The 20,186-nt window shown below is 41.1% G+C and overlaps 1 protein-coding gene across 1 annotated transcript in view; it reads right to left on the bottom strand.

Moving 5' to 3' along the window:
• The window catches only part of GPR149 (G protein-coupled receptor 149), a 33,368-nt gene that overhangs the window by 7,611 nt on the left and 5,571 nt on the right, over positions 1 to 20,186 (bottom strand). Inside the window, exon 3 of the mRNA XM_073358765.1 lies at positions 19,320 to 19,792. Within this exon, the coding sequence (XP_073214866.1) occupies positions 19,320 to 19,792 (473 nt within the window). The remainder of the gene's footprint in view (positions 1 to 19,319; positions 19,793 to 20,186) is intronic.

The following is a 20,186-nucleotide window of genomic DNA, read 5'->3' as shown; positions in this document are numbered from 1 at the left end:
TCATTCATACCTCAATGGAAGTCATTCCGAGCAAAGCAATCTCTGCACAATCCCTGCAGCAAATCCTTTTTTGTTCATGTAAGTCACACACTGTAGCCTATTATGACTGTGGAGAATTGAAAATACTCCTCCTTTTATGAGGCAGGTATGACCCTCCCCCCACTCACACATACAGAGTGAGTTAGATTCTCCCTCCTTTTCTGGCTACTTTGTGCTGCTCAGGCAGAATCTGAGCCTAGCTCACCAGCTGAGAATTCCCCCATGTTGTAGAGCTCTCAGCTGGTGAGAGACATAGCCAGCTCCTATGCCCACCTGGCCAAGGAGCCATGGCAAAGGCAGTGAACGAGGGGGGCAGCTGTGGTCTACCAATACAGCCAACTGGCACATGGCCAAGCTGTTGGTATAAGTTAGAGCTTCTCTACCACCAATAGTCTAGGACTGGTTCAGATTCACCATAAGAAACATGGAGACATGGCTCGCTCTCTGATGGCTTCCTCTTGCTCCTGTGCAGAGCCAATCACAGTGCAGGAAAGAGTCCAGGGCCGTGCCTTATCCATAAGATTTCATATCCAAAGGAAGCCAAGATAGAAAGAATGCTGGTGTGTGCAGCGTATAGCTTGTTTCCAGTGAAGCTAAAGTACAATGGCAAATTCTACAGCCTGACTCATGAGTAACTTGACTGAAATCACAAGAGAAAGGGCTGCAATATAAACCCCAGAGTCTTAGATGCATCCGGACACGTAAACTGCAATTCTTGTTATAACAAAGCTCTATTTATGGAGCCTAGTCTCTCTGCAGCCCGAACTCACTAGAAATGTTGCCTGAGTAGAAACTGATGGATCTGACCCATAATAAAGGTGTTCCGTGAGGAAAAAAAAGCTTTAGAATCTTCTGCTATATTTCCCTTTGCAAACTGGCAAAAAACTACTACTCGATCCACGTTTGCAAGAAATGTTGGTTATGCACACATGAAAGAGTAATAAAGTGATTTTAACTTGCAAGTACATAGTTAAGGGAAGTCGTAACATCCTGCAAAGTGTCAGACACCACCTAAAAAGGTACCATATGCCTTTAACTTCCATTGATTTAAATAAGTGTTGCTGAGCACCTTGGGACCTCATGGTGAGGCCATTAATGTTGTGCTCCTCAGCTGGATCTCACTATAATCAATTATGTATTCTGCTTCCTGTGGGAATTATACTTCATGTGCAAAATACTTTTGGTTAGAAGTGTGGGTTGGGAGGAGATGAAGTATTTATTTCGCTAGAGGAAGCCTAGAAAATGAGGCAAAAAGTGTTGTTTGAGGATGATTTATTAATATACCTCAATTTCACCAGGGAAACTTTTCTATGCATATTTGACATTTTATACTGAACACAACTGACCTTATTCTATTCACACATGTGGAACCTGAACTCAGCGGGTATGAGTCTCCACTGCCTTGCACCCTGTGCAGTCATTTAAGCACATGCTTAACTCCTACTAAGCAGCATTTTAGGAAAGATTTGTTAGCAGGAACTACATAGTGGCAAAGGAAAAAATCCAGCTCCGTTCTCTGAATGTCCTTATTGATTATTAAAACACTCTATCCAGAGAATAAAGTCAAATCTGCTCCAAGAGTGTCTTCCGCCAGATAATACTTGTGTTAGCCTTGTGCTAAAAGCAGAGAAAAAGTGCTCTGCAACAAAACAGAGGTTGAACGATGGCTCAAGTAATTTCCGACAGAGTGAATTAGTGAGACAAAAATGACTGCAGCTATATTGCCAGCCCTAAGCATTCAAAAAAAATCATGAATTATGCCCTTCCCTCAATCACAATGTTTGCATAAGAATTGGAGATTAAGAAAAATACATTCTGGATTCTTTTTAATTTTCCTTCTGGTTTTGGAGCCCTTAGGTTCATGTTTTCAAGTTTTTTCTCTACAATCACAAGGGCTAGAAACTGCAATTTAAAAATAGAAGAAGACATTAAAAATATTAAAGGCAAAAATTATTCAGCATTAAGAATGAAATTGTTTTATCCTCATTATGTACTGTGCATCTATGATCTGTATTTATCATCCTCATTCTGAGGACCTTTGCACACCTACGCACAATAGGAGGGGATAAGGCCTGGCTGCCATAAATATTTATTCACACAACTATAAACACTGGGTGTGAATACCTGTTTCAGACTGGAGAATCATCCAGTGAGACCCGGATGATACTGAACAGGGACACTCTAGAAGTGGCTTCATCATTAGTTCATATAGAATTACACTAAGATCTCAGTTACACAAATGCAAATCTACAGTAACTGCACTGACGTCAGCTAAGTTAGAATAGTTTCTCATCAATACTTTATCACATTACAAACCAACAGTCTCCTCTCGAGAAGGCCACATATGAGCCTTTCCTTGTGATCTACCCTGTTCTTTGACATCCTAGTCTCATATCTAAATAGCCCCTGGGGTTTGTTTCCCCCTAGACCACTTCCTCTCCCTCTTCAAAGCCACATGAACAGAGTAAAGGTTGTAGCTAGCCTGCAGTCAGCCACTGTCAAAATAATGTAGGGAGATTTTCACCTATGACCAGCATTAAGTAATTGGGAATAGCAAAATGTTAGAAAACAGCCTTGTAGAGCTCCTTTATTCCTCAAAACAAAAAATAAAGCCAGACTGGAAGCACACGTGTTAGGAACACGTCTTTGGTGTTCCTTCTCCTCCTTCAAGAAAATATCTGAGGTATGCTACATCAAACTCAAAATCTTTTAACTGTGGAAGTAAATTAGGATTAATTGAATTTAATGCCACTTTAATTCTGAATAAGAACACCCACACAGACACTTAATGCAATTTAAGTAATCCATTTTAAATTCACACCCTTAATTTATTTGGATTAATTTTCTGAGTAACCCTGTGTAGACAAGTCCCTAGAAGCAGTAACCTTGTGAGAAGTAGAGCTTGGCCTGTCATCACAAATTGCTTCCTCACTTTCAACAGCTGTTGTTGACTTGTACCTCCTTGTATACAGCTGTTTCCTAGCTCTGCTGGTTAACCCTTGCTTTGCCGGTCTGGAGCTCCAGGGCTTTCTGACCCTGTCACACTTGCCCCCCTTGGGACCTAGATGGGTACTATACCCTGTCAGAGGGTTAAAAATAGGTTTGTAACAAAAAGCTAGTTATAAACTTAAACACAGAGGGTGAAATCCTTGCCCTATTGAAGTCCATAGCAAAACCCAAAGAGTCTACTCCTTAATAATATAAGCTATGTAGTGCTTTTCATTCCTAGCTGTCAGAATACTTTATAAAGGAGGTCAGTCTTATCTCCATTTTACAGATGGAAAAACGGAGGCACACAAAGGCGAAGCGACACTCCCAAGGTCACCCAGCAGCAAAGCCAGGAATAGAACCCTGATCTCCTAGGCCAGTGCCCTGTCTGCTTCCCCTAATGGCAAAATAAAACTGAGTAAACCTCTAAAAGGTTTGTGCGCCTAATAACTTTAAAGGAATGCAGACTATAGCTGAACTATATTTTTAGAATGTTTCCACGGACGCCTTCACTGTTGCTTTTCATGGACAATGTTTTTTCTGTTTACTTTAAAATAGACTCTCTTCAAATCCCCTAAAATAAAAATTAACTGCAGTAACATTTATTACTGCAGTAATTTGGCCTTTGGAAGGCTGACTGCAGTAAATTTAGAGGCTGATAGCTAAAGGAACAGATGAGGTCACCCCAAGTGACTTGGAAACTAGTAATTGGGTAGGACAATGGCAATCTGTCCAGATCTGTACTTGGAGCAAATTCATATAAAAAGGAGCAACAGACACTGTTCAAAATAAGACAGGTTTCAGAGTAGCAGCCGGGTTAGTCTGTATTCGCAAAAAGAAAAGGACTTGTGGCAACTTAGAGACTAACCAATTTATTTGAGCATAAGCTTTCGTGAGCTACAGCTCACTTCATTGGATGCATTCAGTGAGCTGTAGCTCACGAAAGCTTATGCTCAAATAAATTTGTTAGTCTCTAAGGTGCCACAAGTCCTCCTTTTCTTTTTTCAAAATAAGAGCTATACAAATATAAGTTGGCATCTGTGCTTTTTGTAGTCTGTTGTCTGCAAGAGAAGGGAATGAGCTCAGCAGCCAGCACTCCTTAATAGTCAGCAATTAGATAGTGCTACATGGGGGTATTTAGCCATGCCCTGCATTGGGGAAGCATAGCTGGGAAGTGCAAAATGCATCTCAGAGCCTTTGTGTCTCTCCTAACACTGACATTATCTGGGTTCCAGCCTGGTCCCTAGTAGAAACCAGAATAAGACAAAGGGTACTGTAATGCAGTGGTTCTCAACCATGGGTATACGTACCCCTGGAGGTACGCAAAGGTCTTCCCAGGGGGTCTACCAACTCATTCAGATATTTGCCTTGTTTTACAAAGTTTATAAAACGCACTAGTGAAGTCAGTACAAACTAAAATTTCATACAGACAAGGACTTTTTTATACTGCTCTATATGCTGTACACTGAAATGTAAGTACAATATTTCTATTCAAATTGATTTATTTTATAATTATATGGTAAAAATGAGAAAGACAGCAATTGTTCAGTAATGTGCTGTGACACTTTTGTATTTTTATGTCTGATTTTATAAGCAAGTAGTTTTTAAGTGAGGGGAAACGGGTACACAACACAAATTAGACTCCTGAAAGGGGTACAGTAGTCTGGAAAGGTTGAGAGCCACTGCTGTAATGTACACTAGCTGCCAACAGCTGCTACAGCATGCAGGGAACAGTCAAGCTCAGGAACCACCCTAAACCACCAACAATGTGGAAGAGCAGCACAGATGCTGCACAACTGGATCTCCATATACATAGGGAGTTCTCCAGTTCTAGTTAAACCAGGTCTAGAGCAGCTATGTGCTAAATACATATTAGTGCATCAGGCCTAGTATTTTCAGATGACCCTTGCAATTCATCAACAGCATTCTACAGATCTACATTTTAATTAAAGTTTTATACAAAATACAAGACCATGTTTATTCAGTCTTATATTTAGATATATTTTGTATACAGAAAGTTTTAACTGAAGATAAAGAAACACCATTTAAAAAGTTTTCTTTCATTCTCTTCAACTAAGCAAGATACCATTACTTGACCATCTTCATATTATTCAAATGACTACATGTTTTTTTTCCTGCTGTGAAATTTTACGAGAGCCATTCATCATGGGTCTCAGTTTCTTTACATTTTATAATTGCTGATGTCCTGCAGAATACAAGATGCTCTATCACTACACACTGCTTATGCTAACATTATTATAAACCATCAATATGGTGCTACAAAAAAGGATCTTTGTAGCTCAAATAGATTACATTTAAATAGGTCTTCTGCTGGCTGAATACCTGATGGTTCAGGGGTGCAAAATCGCGTGCATGACATCAGTACCAAATCCACTGAGTAAAGAAACAGACTCGCCCAGCAGGACTTGGTGTTAGGTCTGGTTATTGACAGACATTTACTTTCACTCTGAACACCCGTTTTACATGCTACAGTTACAGTGGAAAATAACCGAGAACACAGGACTGCTCATTTCGATCTGCGTGCATAATTTTTTTCAGGTGAGCAATTGAGAATTTGATCATTTTTCACTTCTTTTGGGCATCTGCTTTCATAATGCTGTTAGGTATTTATGGTAAATCATATAATAAACCATTTATCACACCCCAATAAAGAGTGTGTAAAATCATTAGTGTGCAGCTGCTCTGAATGTGTACCTATCCGAGATCACAGGTAAGTACTTGGAGTGGCTAGCCCCTCCCAGTGCTCCTGTTGCCACAGCTATCCTCTATTTTTTAGTGCGTTAGCTAGATGAGAGCTAGCCTGAGTATGTCTCCTTGAGCTGGGAATCACACCCCCCCTCGAAGTTTAGACATACCCATAGTGTAGAAGGAGCTTAGGTCATTTCATCAGAGTGATATCAATCTCGTTCATGGTATTGTCTGTTTACTCAGAACAGGCTGTCTGATATCAGTAGTGGCTTGGAGCAAGATTCGCTCTCATGTATACAAATATAGTTCTTCAAATACAGATGTGGAGGGATGAAATGTGTACCTTGATTTTGACGATAGCTTGGTATTCTTATGCTTTTCTGTGCTTTTTTGTGGGAGTTTAGTATTCATAAAAAGATGCTTCTTGAGTGTCAGCTCTGAACACTTATTTATTCACCAAAGAACTACAGAATAAGCAGCCACAATGCAAGACAGGCTTCCTCACACTATTGTGTCAATGTGACTGAGCCCTGACCTAGAGAGAGTTTCTCTAGAGCCTCGGCTACACTCAGGTTCCCAGCCCCTTCAAATTTTTCATTGTTACTACCACTAGTGCAATTCCACGGATTCTATCGATGGAGGGAACTTTCTAAGCCTTTTTTGTTTTGAGCACTTCTCTTTTCCAATACCCATCTATAGGAGCTAGTGTGTGGATAGATAAGACAGAATGCCTCATTACCCTATGACACCAGTTTTATAGTGGTATAACTCTCATTAACAGCAGTGGAGTTATTTTTGATTCAATACTTTCAAAAGGGAGAAGACAATCAGGCAACAGACTCCTACATATCCAAGTCTCCAACATGCTGACTAGGAGGTACAATATACAGTCTCTTGGAACCTATTTCTTGAAAACATTAAATGAAAATGATTGGTGCCCTTTAAATTGTTTTTCTTTAAGGGTCTTAAAATAACAAAAAAAGGACAATGCTGCTTTCTAAGATACAAATTAAAATGGGTATCCTTACACATGCATCGCTGGATAATGAAGAGTGAGTCAGCAAGCAAGGTGAGGAGGCAGCTTTAAAAAAGGATTATTCATGCCTTTCTTATGTCCTTGAATTACTTCAGGTAAGTGAGCATTACACACACTCTGAGACGCTACCCTGCTCCTCTTCCTGAGTTATCTACCTTGGGGAGCAGTAAAGTACCCTGAAGAATGTTCAGTCTCTTTACAAGTTATGTCCACATGAAGTAGTACCAGAATTTTTGCCAAACTCTGACCAAGCATAAAGTAAGCAATGACAGTTCTAACTGTGAAAGTTTTGGGATGAATCCTTTACTGAGACAAAATTACTGTTACATAACATGGGTGTTTTGCCTGGTAAAGAACTGCTACATTTGGACCTTTGTTGTTTTTCGGTCAGACTGTCATTATTCACCAGCTTCAGTAAAATAGTTTTTCTAATTTTGAAAAAGTTTGCATTGTTCAGAGCTACCTAAACAGATCAGAAATCTCCACAGGTGCTGGAACTAGGGGTGCTGCCGCACCCCCTGTCTTGAAGTGGTATCCATCATATACAGGATTTACTGTTTGGTTCAGTGGCTGTCAGCACCCCCACTACACAAATTGTTCCAACACCCCTGGAAATCTCTGACCTTCAAACCCCCGCCACTACCCCAAACTACATATCCTCAGCTACTGGATTAAGGCATTTGTTCCCTTGAGCCAGTTTTACTTTTTAGCACTATTTATTTTTCAGTTCCGCTTCCCCTCTCTTCTTTCCCCCAGTGCTTTTAGAGCAAGGTCAGACAGTCTGACTCTCAACCTTCAAACCTGTATGACACAAAATGTGACGAAAGGACTGAAATGTTCTTAACATCTGTACCATACATAATGATAGATAATGGTGTGCAACTATAAAATCCATTTTTAAGGATGCCATCTCACTGTGTGAATTAGCTTTTTTAAAAAACTAGAAAGACAAATTCCATCATCTGCAGAAATAAGAATTCCCTCACATGGCTTATCAGCTAAATTTGAACTCCATATTCTGAGATCTCCAGCACAGATCTTTACTAGCTAAGCTAAAGGAGGAATTGTTATCCCCTAGGTGGACCACTCTGTAGAGATGGATTTAACACAAACTTGACTAGTGGATTACAAAACTATTTGCTAGACAATAGTAGTCTACTGGAGATCAGGAATCCCGGGTTTTACTTCTGTCTTTGGGAGGGAGTGTGTCTAATGGGTAGCACAATGACTAGAGACAGTATATCCAAGCCCGTAGATTTTGCACATTCATTCTGAGATGCAGTGTAGCTGAATGGATAAAACTTGGTTCTGTCACATCAGTGACCCAGGTGCTATTCCCAGCTGTGCCTGAAGTGACACCGAGGTGAGATCAGAACTCAGTGCACTTTCCCTACAGGGTTTTTAGATAGAAAATCTGGCAGCGTGGAAGAACACCTTTCTCAACATCTGTAAGTTTGATGATGAGGGAAAGGTACACTGTCTCTTAAAATGAATTATTTTCCACTTAAAAAGGAAGATTTTAGAATGTATGAGACTGGAGTTACCTGGTGACTTGAGGAATACTGCATATACCTACCAGCATAAGCTTTGAACACACATTGCATTGGAACAGAACTGGAAGAAATATATTAGACAGTTTTATAAGACAGAAAGGGGTACATTTTCAATGTACTGTGTATGGATTTAGCCACTTGACTTCCATTAACATTAGTGGGAGAAGCAAGATATCCCTCGATAATTTTGATTCATCTACACTCTGATTTAGTACAAAACACTGCATCTGTTAATTCTGCCTCTATCCATATCTTTTCAGCAGAGACCTTGCTTGAAAAGAAAAAATGACAGAAAAAAAAATTACAGAAGCTTTATTTTTGTGTTAGTATTTTACCATAGTTAAAACAGAGGCAGAAACATAGCTCTTGGGGCAACAAGGTAGTCAGGCAAATCTACTAGAAGGTGACAGAGGAGCAAGGAAGGAACTTGAGAAGGAAGGGAGAAGAGGATAGAGAGGTGTCGGAGTATTTTTGCGAATACAGACTAACACAGCTGCTACTCTGAAACCTATAAATAGATGAGAAGTGACAAATAGGAGCACATGCCAATCTAAAGATAGATAACATATGAACTAGTATTACAAGATATGCATGTTCTCATTAATCAGATTAGCATTTAGTTTACCATGCTGATAACTTCCACTCGTTCCTTGATCACAGTGAGCCACATTCTGATCCCCTCACTCATCCTGTATAGGTCCTTGCTCCACAGGTAGTCCCACTGAGGTCAATGGGCCATGCAGAGTAGGGTGTTTCCAGAAACGGAGCTCTATATAAATATGGCATTTAAAGAAACCAGAAGAATCACCAAGGAAATTGTTCTATTTCTCTCTATTGTGACTGAATAGAAAATTAATTTTGAAAAAGGTTAATTTGTGGTTAAATTTCCTGATAGGGAAATTTGTGAATACAGCTGCCCACAGGTCTCTGAGCCTGAGCCACGCAGTAGATTTAATTTTGAGCAGATTTAATTTTGAGTCCTCCTCTGCTTGCCTCTCCGGGGACCAGCTATGTCACCGGGTGCTGATTTGACCAAAAAGGAGCAAGTGAATATTGTATTACTGTTATTTATATGGCACCAGCAGGGTGCTGGATCCTTTACAAACAGATGAGACTATCCTGTTGCACATGCTAAACAGACACAATACAGAAAAAGGATAGGAGCAGGTGCTATCTATAGCTCGTAAAAGATTGCATTCCTACAGGATTTAGGTGCTCCAGAGCAGGAGAAGCTTGCTGCCCTAAGTCTATTTTACCCTAATTTATTGAAAATATGAAGGTTTTTAAAGATTATTTTGATGAATTGCATCTTAGGGACAAATTTTGCTCCTCCTCCTCCATAGCTCCAAAAGTGGTTCAGTTCTGATGTGCAAGTGGGGGGCAAGGAAATGCAGTGGGCGCACATCTCCTGTGCAGTATGGAGCTGAGAACCAGGGTGGCTCCCTACTTGCCAGCATGCAGGATATGGGTCAGACTGGGATTATGGCAATGCAGAGGCTCCAAAGTATCTGCCGCTACATAGCTCCGCTCAGCTTCCCTTTGCAGAGAGGGTGCATTATAGCCACTACAGCTTCAGGAATCCCCCCCTCCAGGCTAAGGCTAAAGCTCTTTCTCCCTTCCCATCACAGCTACTTGAATCTGGATCTCCATCTCTAAGTGATTGTGTCCTATATCTTACATTTTTGTACGGCTGGAGATCCTTAGCTTTCCAACACCTGTATTTTGCCTGGCAGAAGCATAACTAACTACTTCATTCTCAGCCTATAGCTATCAAGGCTGCCACACTGAGTGGGGAAGTCTTCTTGTTAATAGCTCCATTTACACCAGCTGAGGAGCTGACCTCGTGTTTGCCGGACCTTGTATTCAGCCGCCCAACGATTCTGACATTGCATGGTTTCACAAACTTTATCAAGCGGTTACTAAACAAAATGGCAAGTAAATAGGAATACGTACTGCTTCCTACCTTAATTTCCAAATTTTATTTCTAAAGTAACCATTTATGAATTCCAATACAGAGCTAGATCTGGTCTGGTTCTTAATTGTGACTAAGTTATTGACAATATAGGCTCTTTTAATATGGGATTATTTCTGCTCCTTGATTGGTCATGGGAAACTTTCAAAGCGAGAAAATAATGAGCGATGAGTAACAAACAGTGAAGAGCCTTGTTCACATATGTATCCAAGTATTTGGAGGGAAAACAGCCATTCCCCGAACGTTTGCACAAACAAACATGGACATGATCAAAATAAACACTTTGGGGAACATTTCTAAATATTGTTTTTAAAGAACCATCTATCAGAGAAAACACAATTCCACTGAGATTTTCAAATCTGCCCATGGATTTAGGTGGTCAATTCCCATCAGTGTCAATAGAAACTGTGCATCTACGTCCCATAGCATCAGGGGGGCAGCCGTGTTAGTCTGTATACACAAAACCAACAGGGAGTCCGGTGGCACCTTCAAGACTAACAGATTTATTTGGGCATAAGCTTTCGTGGGTAGAAAAAAAACACTTCTTCAGCTTTGAAATCTCAACCTTCATGATTAGATTTAAAGTAACAAAAATTCACAATAATTCAGACAGCCTGCAAATCGAATTCCCAATATACCTGAGCTAAATCCCATAAAGAGGTTAGACTGAAAAATAGGAGCCTATTATACTTTTTATAAAAAAGCAATGATGAGTTTACTTCTAGTTGAAACTATCTGTTCTGGAAGGCTTAGAAGTGGAAGAAGAAACGTTTCGTGTTCTGTCAGACATTTTCATTCCCTGCTCTCTCAGACTTGCTTCCTTGCACCCAGCAAGTAGTGTTAAGATAAGTAAGGGGCCCAAACCTGCCATCTTCCATGAATACTAGCACTGACTACTTGACTTCACTAGGTCTACTGGTGTCATGATTGCTCGTAAAAAATATCACAGAATAGGGCCCAAAGGGCTAATAGCCTGCACATGCAGTAAAGAGAATTGTTGAAGCTCAACCCATAGTTCTAATGGCATTATGATGATTCTCTAATTCTGTTAATGTTGCTCAAAGAAGAATAATCCTCACACAAAATGGCATAGAAAATGCATGCAGCAAACATAGCTGTGACAAAAAGAAATAAGTGGAGTTACAGCAATATAAAGCTGTTGCAATGCACTGGTGATATGGACCCATCAAATGAATCCCTGAGGTAATTGCACTGAAGAGAAAATGAGTTACACCAGAGAGGAGTTTGGTCTAACATCTGGAGTAGGGTACGACTAGAATATTATATATTAGACCAGGGGAGGGCAAACTACGGCCCGTCAGGGCTTTCAATCCAGCCCGCAGGATTGCCAGCCCCATGGCACAGCGGAGCTCAGGCAGGCTGCCTGCCTACCGTGGCCCTGCGCTGCTCCCGGAAGCGTCTGGCACCATGTGCCTGCGGCCCCTGAGAGGGGGAAGGGCAGACGGCTCCATGCGCTGCCCTCGCCTGCAGACACTGCCCCCCGCAGCTCCCATTGGCCGGGAATGGGGAACCACAGCCAATGGGAGCTTCAGGAGTAGTACCCGCAGGTGAGGGCAGCGTGTGGCAGAGCCGCCTGCCCCACCCCACCCCACCCCCAGGTGTTACTGCCGGACAGGTCTTAGCCCCTCTGTGCGCCGCTGCCGCCCTGGAGCCGCTCGAGATAAGCAGTGCCGGAGCCCGCACACTGGACCCCTCCTGCACCCCAAATCCCAACCCCCTGTCCTCAGCCCCCTAACCTCCTGCCTTGAGCCTCCTGCTGCATCCCTCCTGCACCCCAACCCCCCTGCCCTGAGTCCCCTCCCACACTCTGCACCACCTGCGTTGAGCCCCCTGCCGCACCCCACACTCCTCCTGCACCCTAACCCCTTGCCCTGAGCCCCTTCCTGCATACCACTCCCCGCCCCCGTCCTGTACCCCAACTCCCTGCCCCAGCCCTACATTCATGGCCCTGCGTACAGTTTCCCCAGATGTGGCCCTCGGGCCAAAAAGTTTGCCCCCCCCTGTACTAGACCCCAAATGGGTACAGTAGGTGTAGGTCAACTCTCAAAGATAGAGTGAGACAACAGTCTGTGAAAGGACCCAGTCAAATCTACTCCATGTTCATTTTGATGGGAGCCCATATAAAATGTACTGCAATACATAATCAGCAGGGACAGCCCGAAACATTAGAGGTTACTATAGAGTGACCACAGAGTTCTGAACCTTTATTATAGGAAACCATCATTTTTTTTAAATAAAGGGGAAGGATATTCTGTATATATGGCCCAGTTTCTGGGTATAAAAACTGCTCCTTTGTAGTAACCATTTTATACCCTGCTCCTTTGTAGTAACCATTTCTTTCTGTGCTGTTAAAGAGCAGTTATGTAATCACTGGAACTGGCTGACTGCAATTAGTTGGGTGAGGGAGAATGAGGGTGGTAAATTAGTTAATGGTCTCCCTAAAAGGTAGACTCGAAAAAGGAGGTTACCTGGGTTAGAGAAGTGCATTCTTGATTTCTATGCTGCATTTAAATAGTGCTTTTTAAAAGGCTCCTAGGCGTTGCCGTTTAACAAAGTGGACTTACAACTATTTTGCTCTAAAGTAACATGGGTATGTGACTGAGTGTACTCCCCCTTCCTTCTCTCCCCCATGTTGCTTTTCTCTCACCTTGTATCCAGACCTTGAAACTGGTGCACAGCACTGACCTGGCCATAAGGAAAACAATATGACAGAACTGATAGCATTCTTGTCTGATAATGTGCACTTACACTGTGAGCACGTGCCCCAGTTAAATGGCGGAAATGTGATGCTTTCCAGTCGCAGACAGGAAGCAACATGGCAAACCATGCTCCTCCCTAGCACGAAAGCATGAAGACCAGTTGCAATGCACCTCCTGAATGTAAGATAGCCAGTATAAAGCTAAATGAGAGTTGATCTCTGCTAATCACAATGTACTGTACTTACATCTCCAGATTATTAAAACATTGTATATAATATATAAACAGCATTTATATTAAATTATTGGTTCCCTTCAGTACATTTCCTGGTAGTTTGTTCGCTCTAATTTTAAATTTGCAACTACACTTCTGTACGAGGAAAATAAAGCCAACCACATCCATGAATTTTCTGTCCATACCTTATCACTAGAATGCTCCAAAATCCATTACTCAGACATCACTGTTACTAGGAACTAATTGGTACGACAGAGCCAGTCAGCAGATGCTCAAATAAGTGGTTTCCTTTCCCCTCACCAAATAACATTACATGATTTTGAAAGTTCTACAGTTATTGTTTTTCAGAATCTTTGGAAACAGCTATTGAAAAAAAAAACCTTTAAAACTAGGTAACACCTGCCCACGTCCTTATGGTTCAGGTCCATTGCTCCAACAAGTATAACCCGCAGAATACTGGATATTTAGTTTTTGAAGAGTTAGCCCAAAGCTAGTTTTTAAGCTGAGTGTCCCATGTCCTTTGCTATTTGGGCATTCAACACATAAAAATGTACGTCCACTTAGTTGGTTGCAACAATATTTAAAGTTCACTTTTAACCTTTTGTGCCTTGTACTAAGTTATTAAAATTCTTCTTTACAGATCTGAGAGCTGATCCCACCCCACTGAAGTCAATGGAGATATGCAGATTTATACTAGCTGAGGACCTGGCCCAATATTGCTTAGCACTTACACTGTACCTTGCTTTTTCAAAACACTTTGCAAACATTAATTAACCTACATGGTTGTTTTATTAATCATGTACAATCCTTTCTCCCAAGTCAGCCCAAGATCCCAGCAGATTAATTCTGCTTTTAATCCTGGTGGGAATCTCCTTGTCTTGCCCTTCTCGCCAACGGGGCAAATGTCAGCATTGTGGAGATCTGCAAGTTAGAGTTGAATGTCAGAAACAAAGAGATCCTGTAACTAGCATCTTGAACTTTAGACCTTCGAAGCATAATAGCCTGACAACCACACACACTGTTAGAATTTGGAAAATGTCAGTAGAGCACAAATTGGGATTCTGGGCAATGGCAAGTGGTGAAGTAGTCTGTCCAAGAAGTGACAAACACAGTCTCCAGGGCAAAGGAAGCCAGCCACATGCAGTCACTGCTAGCTGCTTCACAGAGAGATGCTGGCATTAGCTACAAGCAGAAGTCACAACAGGACGAGCAATTTGAAAGGACAGCCAAAGAAAATGGTAGAGGAGTTCTGGTTGAAAAAGTGACTGGAGGCTACCGCAAGGACAGTCACAGTTAGTGATAAGCCTATTACAGTATGATCTGACTTCGTCAACTAGATTATACAGGATACGTGAGCAAAGGCCAATGCATTAAAACTGCTGAATGGTCATTTACTTTTTGCAAAGAGCACAACTGTTCATCTCTGCAGGCTGTAAGTGACCAAACACTTGCATTTTAAAAAAAGGGAGAGTAAATCCAACATATTCAAATAATCTCTTTATTTTATGAACAGGTAGGAGCCATCCAGCCCCAAATATCTGCCCCTATTGATTTAACTTGAGCCCACTATGGCAGCACCAGCAGGGTTTCAGGTGACTTCAGGATTCAAACAAACAATGGCACACTCCTCCATTTGTAGGTCCTAATGAAAGCCTTTCAGACCCATAGACTTTAAGGCCAGAAAGGACTATCATGATTATCTAGTCTGACCTCTTGCACATCGCAAGCCACAGAGCTTCACCCATGTACTCCTGTAATACACCCATAACGTCTGGCTGAGTTACAGAAGTCCTTAAATCTTGGTTTAAAAACTTCATGTTACAGAGAATCCACCATTTACTCTCATTCAAACCCGCAAGTGACCTGTGCCACATATTGCAGAGGAAGGCGAAAACCCCCAAGGTCTCTGCCAATCTGACTTGAGGGGAAATTCCTTCCTGATCCCCAATGTAGCTCTCAGTTAGACCCCAACCCTTTGGAAAAGTCAACTCACACCACATTCCCCATTCTGCAGGGAATGCTACACAAACAGGACCACGAATCCCAAACAGTCCAAGATCAGTGTCCCACTCACCATGCTGTTGAGCGTTGGCTCCTGTAGGCAGGGTTCTCAAAGGAAAGGCAAATTCCTCCCTGGGAGCCAAGACCACACCCATGACCTAACCTTGCCTTTTTAAAAAGCCTACTTTTTTAATCAGACCCAGTTGTCATCTCCTCCCTCCATACCTAGGCAGTTAGATATTCCCTTCGGGGTATGGCAGGTACTTTTCCTCTTTTCCCAGGAATCTTATTAACCCTTTTTTCCTGCTTTCTGGCAAGTGGGATAATTAAACCCTATCACCTACCCCGGAAATGTGTTCCAGGAGCTTACAGAGTCTTCCACTTATTCCTATAAGATCCGAGTTACCCAGAAAAGAATTTTCTGTAGTATCTGGCTGATGAATCTTGCCCATATGCTCAGGGTTTAGCTGATCGCCATATTTGGGGTTGGGAAGGAATTTTCCTCTAGGGCAGATTGGAAGAGGCCCTGGAGGTTTTTCGCCTTCCTCTGTAGCATGGGGCACGGGTCACTTGCTGGAGGATTCTCTGCTCCTTGAAGTCTTTAAACTACGATTTGAGGACTTCAATAGCACAGATATAGGTGTGAGGTTTTTTTTGTAGGAGTGGTGGGTGAAATTCTGTGGCCTGCATTGTGCAGGAGGTCAGACTAGATGATCATAATGGTCCCTTCTGACCTAAATATCTATGAATCTATCACTTGGATAGGCAACTGGTCGTTTTATATGTGTGACCACTGGAGGGCAGTGGACCTACAATAATTCACACAGCCCAGTAGTGTCCTAAAATGTCACTGATGCAGTAACGCAGCTTTTTAAATTTTAACCATCTTTCTTGAGCATTCTCGTCTTTCATTTTACGTGTAATATTTTGCTCATTCATTTAAGGAGAGAGATTCTTGTTTTTCTTCAGCATTACAACCCTGTATAAAAGCCAGTAGGAGACTACCTTATTGATTAAATGGTGTTTTTCCTATGGCCAATGAACTAATTAAGCACTCCTTAGTGTCAAATGCAATCAGAATAAAGGTCTGAAATTTTGTTATTTACAAAACAAGTGACCTGATTCCTGAGGTTTCAATCAAATAAAACGAAGGATCAAATTGACCAGTAATTCAGTAATGAAGAAAGCTCTGTATTGTCTTTTGCATTACATTCTTTTGCCTATGCTCCATGTTTGTTCTCGGACATCTCATCGTCAGATCACATCCTTCAGGATTTAACCAAAGGAGCCTGGTGACATCTGAAAGTGAGTAGGCAAGACCGATATTTAAAAGTGTCTCAGAACCAATTCACAGCAGTGATTAGACTATCAGACACAAAACAGCGTAGGCAACGCTCCCCTCAAAGAGCCTCCATGGGGTTTAACTTGAAAATGAGCCACATTCATGGTTATTAAAATATCATTATTGGCATTATTTAAGGCAGGCCAAAAATCGCTGTGCAGAAGCATGACCACTTCGAGCTAGAGAAGGAGTATACAAGCTAGGGGCAGATCATGGGGCTGTGCAATAACAACACATGCTTTACCCTTTATCACTCCTAAAACCTGTCCTGGAATGTTTTCCACAGCTCAACATGTAAAGAGTCTTTGGACTGTAAACTCAACAGTCCTGGGGGAGACAGGATTGAGGCACAACACTTGCTCACTACAGGTGCCATTATAGATATAGCTGTTGAGGGTTGTATGTATCCCTGAAGCCAGTATTTGGCCTTTAGTTCATAATCATGAACTTTTAAGGAGGCAGGAAACCCAAGTGTGCATTGACTGCATTACAATACCAACGATCTTTTTATTCAATACAGATGAACTAGCTAACAAATATTTTCTCCCTTCTGTTAGGCACAACATGATTTTCTTCAGCATCACTTCTTGCTAGGCCTTTCCACCCTCCTAAAACAAACACATTAATTATGGAAAATCAAATAGTCGTACCCATTTCTGAGTCCTCCTGTGTCTTTGATGCAGTATACAAGACATTAATGTGGCGTAGGTTTGTTCTATACCCGTGCTTATTTTTTTGGATTCCATTTCAAATGATCAGTGCTACTGTTACAAATGACAGCTTTAAGTAGTCACCAGTAACAGGAATTCTTTTAGGTGCTGAACTCAATTATAGTCAGAAATCAATGCAAAAATTCCTGTGTCCCTAACACCCATGAAGGTGCAATGGCATTAGAATCGAGCTCTCATAGCAAAATATCACCATGTTAAGGAGATCAGTATACATTTTATGTCTCAACAGTTCTTGATATGTCATCAGCATGGTAGAGAGTACACGAATGAGTGCTGGGCACGTGGAAGAGGAAGCATGTAGGCCCCAAACATGCAAACTGATCCACATGGGCAGATCCCAGCCACCTTGCAGAAACTAGAATGACTTCAGTGGGAATCTCTGCAGGCATATGAGTCAGACCAGATTACAGGATCAGGACCAGCCCAGTTTTACATGACATACATCTTATGCCCTTGATGCTCCTCTTACTCTAGTCTAAGCCATAATTAACTGCATTCAAGCCAATGAAATTAAACCACCGTAAATTGAGTGTGAGAGCAGAATTAGGTCCTTTATCTACAGGACAATAAGAGACCAGTTTATGGACACCTAAGTAGATCATTAAACTAAAATGATGTATATAAGGAGTTTATCTTGAACCAGTTATTCCACAGTGCACTAGAAGACTAACCAGCTCCTGAGCACTGCTCATTGTTAGTAACTATCCAAGTTATAAATCAATCAAAGGGATAATCATACTAAGACTTGCAATGCTGTGGGTCCAAAAGAACGGTAATCTTGATACCCATATTGAAATCCACAGTCAACTGCATTTCACTCAGTTGTATGAATAAATAAATGCCTGGCATGTCACCCAAAGGACATGTCACATTTCATTTGGGTCTTCTGCTAAAACGCCTACCATGAGATAGATTCCCATCTGACAGTCTGCCCAGAGTAAGAACAACTAGTGTCAGAGTCACAGTTCAGCCCCTTTCCTCTCTTGCTTCATGGGGGAAGAAAAGTGCCAGTCCTTTTCCTGGTACAGCTTACTTCCCCCTTTGTGCCAGCTCAGATGCACTGGCTGGCATGTTAAGGGAGGGAAATCCAAGGCTCCATGCACTCTCTTCCCATCTGAGTGGGAGGAGACTGACAGCAGCTGCAGGCAGGAGAAGAAGAGGGTTCTTTATGTCCTTTACTCTCCTGTACAAGCATACAGCAAGGGCCATAATCTTGCCCTGTGTGGTTAATGCATCCATTCTTACACACAGAAGAGTCTCATAGGAAAAGCTACACGTGCAAAAGTGCAAAACATTAAAGGGTCTATATATTGTTTAATTATGAATTGCAGAATGTATTAATGCTCATTTTAGACATTTCAAATAGGTTTGATTTTGTTTTCCTTTCTAGAGAACTAACACATCAGAGGTGAATCAACTAAGATCACTGATATATATTATAGCTGTTTTGAACTGGTGGGTCAGTTTTTATAGGGGCCTTCACTGAACTTCTAAAATTAGGCACACCAATTTCTGCACACATGTTCTTCACTCCCGTATTTCTACATATTCATTTTTTCATGCTTACACATTTTTGCCCATCCAAAATTTAGGCATGAAAAAGTGTTGACACACATTTAAAAACTGCTTTTGAAAATTTGATCTTTTGGTTAATAGGAGCATTGTGTCACAATGTAAACTTAAAATCATTTAAAACCCTTCACACTGAACTTTTTATTATAGTGTACCACCTCAACACATGTAGCACTTTAGGAAAATCCATAGACTACTGGTTCAAATGGGACACAATTCCAAGAGCAGAATTAGAAAATAGATGGGAAGTGAGAAGAGGCTGCCAAAATATATGGCTTTAAATATTTGGAATTTTTAGAACCTGTTTAGCTGAAGGGAATTTTTCAACAAAATTAGAAATGTATTTTAAGATGCTTTTATACAAGAACTCTTTAAAACTCTTCAAAAGAAGAAAAAAAGAATGAAGAACAAAACCATGCTCTACCTGACGGGGAGTCCTTTCAGATTTGCTCCTGCACCACTCCCAATCTGTGAGTTCTGGTTTACGGCTCTCCTCATGAGACAGCCTTCTTTCCTGCGCTTCAAAAAATGTTGATTTGTCAAAGTTTCTGACCTCCTCTCTTTTAAAGGCTCCTAGTTTGTCAGAAAGAAGACGGTCCATGCTTTTGTCCTTGGCAAGTTCTTGTTTAGTCTCCGTACTTTTGCCCTTGCTGAAATCTTTAAACATGGAGCTATCCTCGATGGGTATGGTGCTGAACTCAATTTTGGCAGATTTAAGGATTTTGCTGCTAACTTTCTGAGATTCTTGTGTGTTTTCACAGTCATAGTTCATCAGGTTATGATAGGATATAGAGTTATCGTCACCATCATCATCATGGTGGTGGCTTTCATGGGATATCTTGTAGATTCCATAACCTTGTTGGAATGACAGGTTGAATTCAAAACCCCTCCTTTTTGCTAAACAGAAAGAGAAAAGCTCTAGTTAAAACATAAAAAAGTTACATACAAGAAACACAGTTAGAAAATGTATTTTAAAAATGCCTAATTTTATCTGTAAATTTAAAACTAAAATACAAGTTGGTTACTTTTAACAACAGACTTTTTGGTATCCATAATATATGAATTATTATGGAAAATTAAATACTAATCATAGCATTATAGACACTCTGGTAATTAGCTCATTTATTCCTTTGTCAAAGGATGGTAGAATTTCTATGTTCTGAAGGTGGTTCTTTGCCAGAAAATAGGAATAGTTTCACCCATCATTTTTTAAAGAACAGGATTTGCAAAGCCTTATAAAAGTTATACTAGAAGTAAATAACCAAATTATGGTTCATTTCACAGTGTATCT

The sequence above is a fragment of the Lepidochelys kempii genome, chromosome 9 (assembly GCF_965140285.1).
Source record: "Lepidochelys kempii isolate rLepKem1 chromosome 9, rLepKem1.hap1, whole genome shotgun sequence".
NCBI classification, from domain to species: domain Eukaryota; kingdom Metazoa; phylum Chordata; order Testudines; family Cheloniidae; genus Lepidochelys; species Lepidochelys kempii.
The sequence above is the reverse complement of the archived record's forward strand: the minus strand, read 5'-3'. Positions and strand labels throughout refer to the sequence as shown.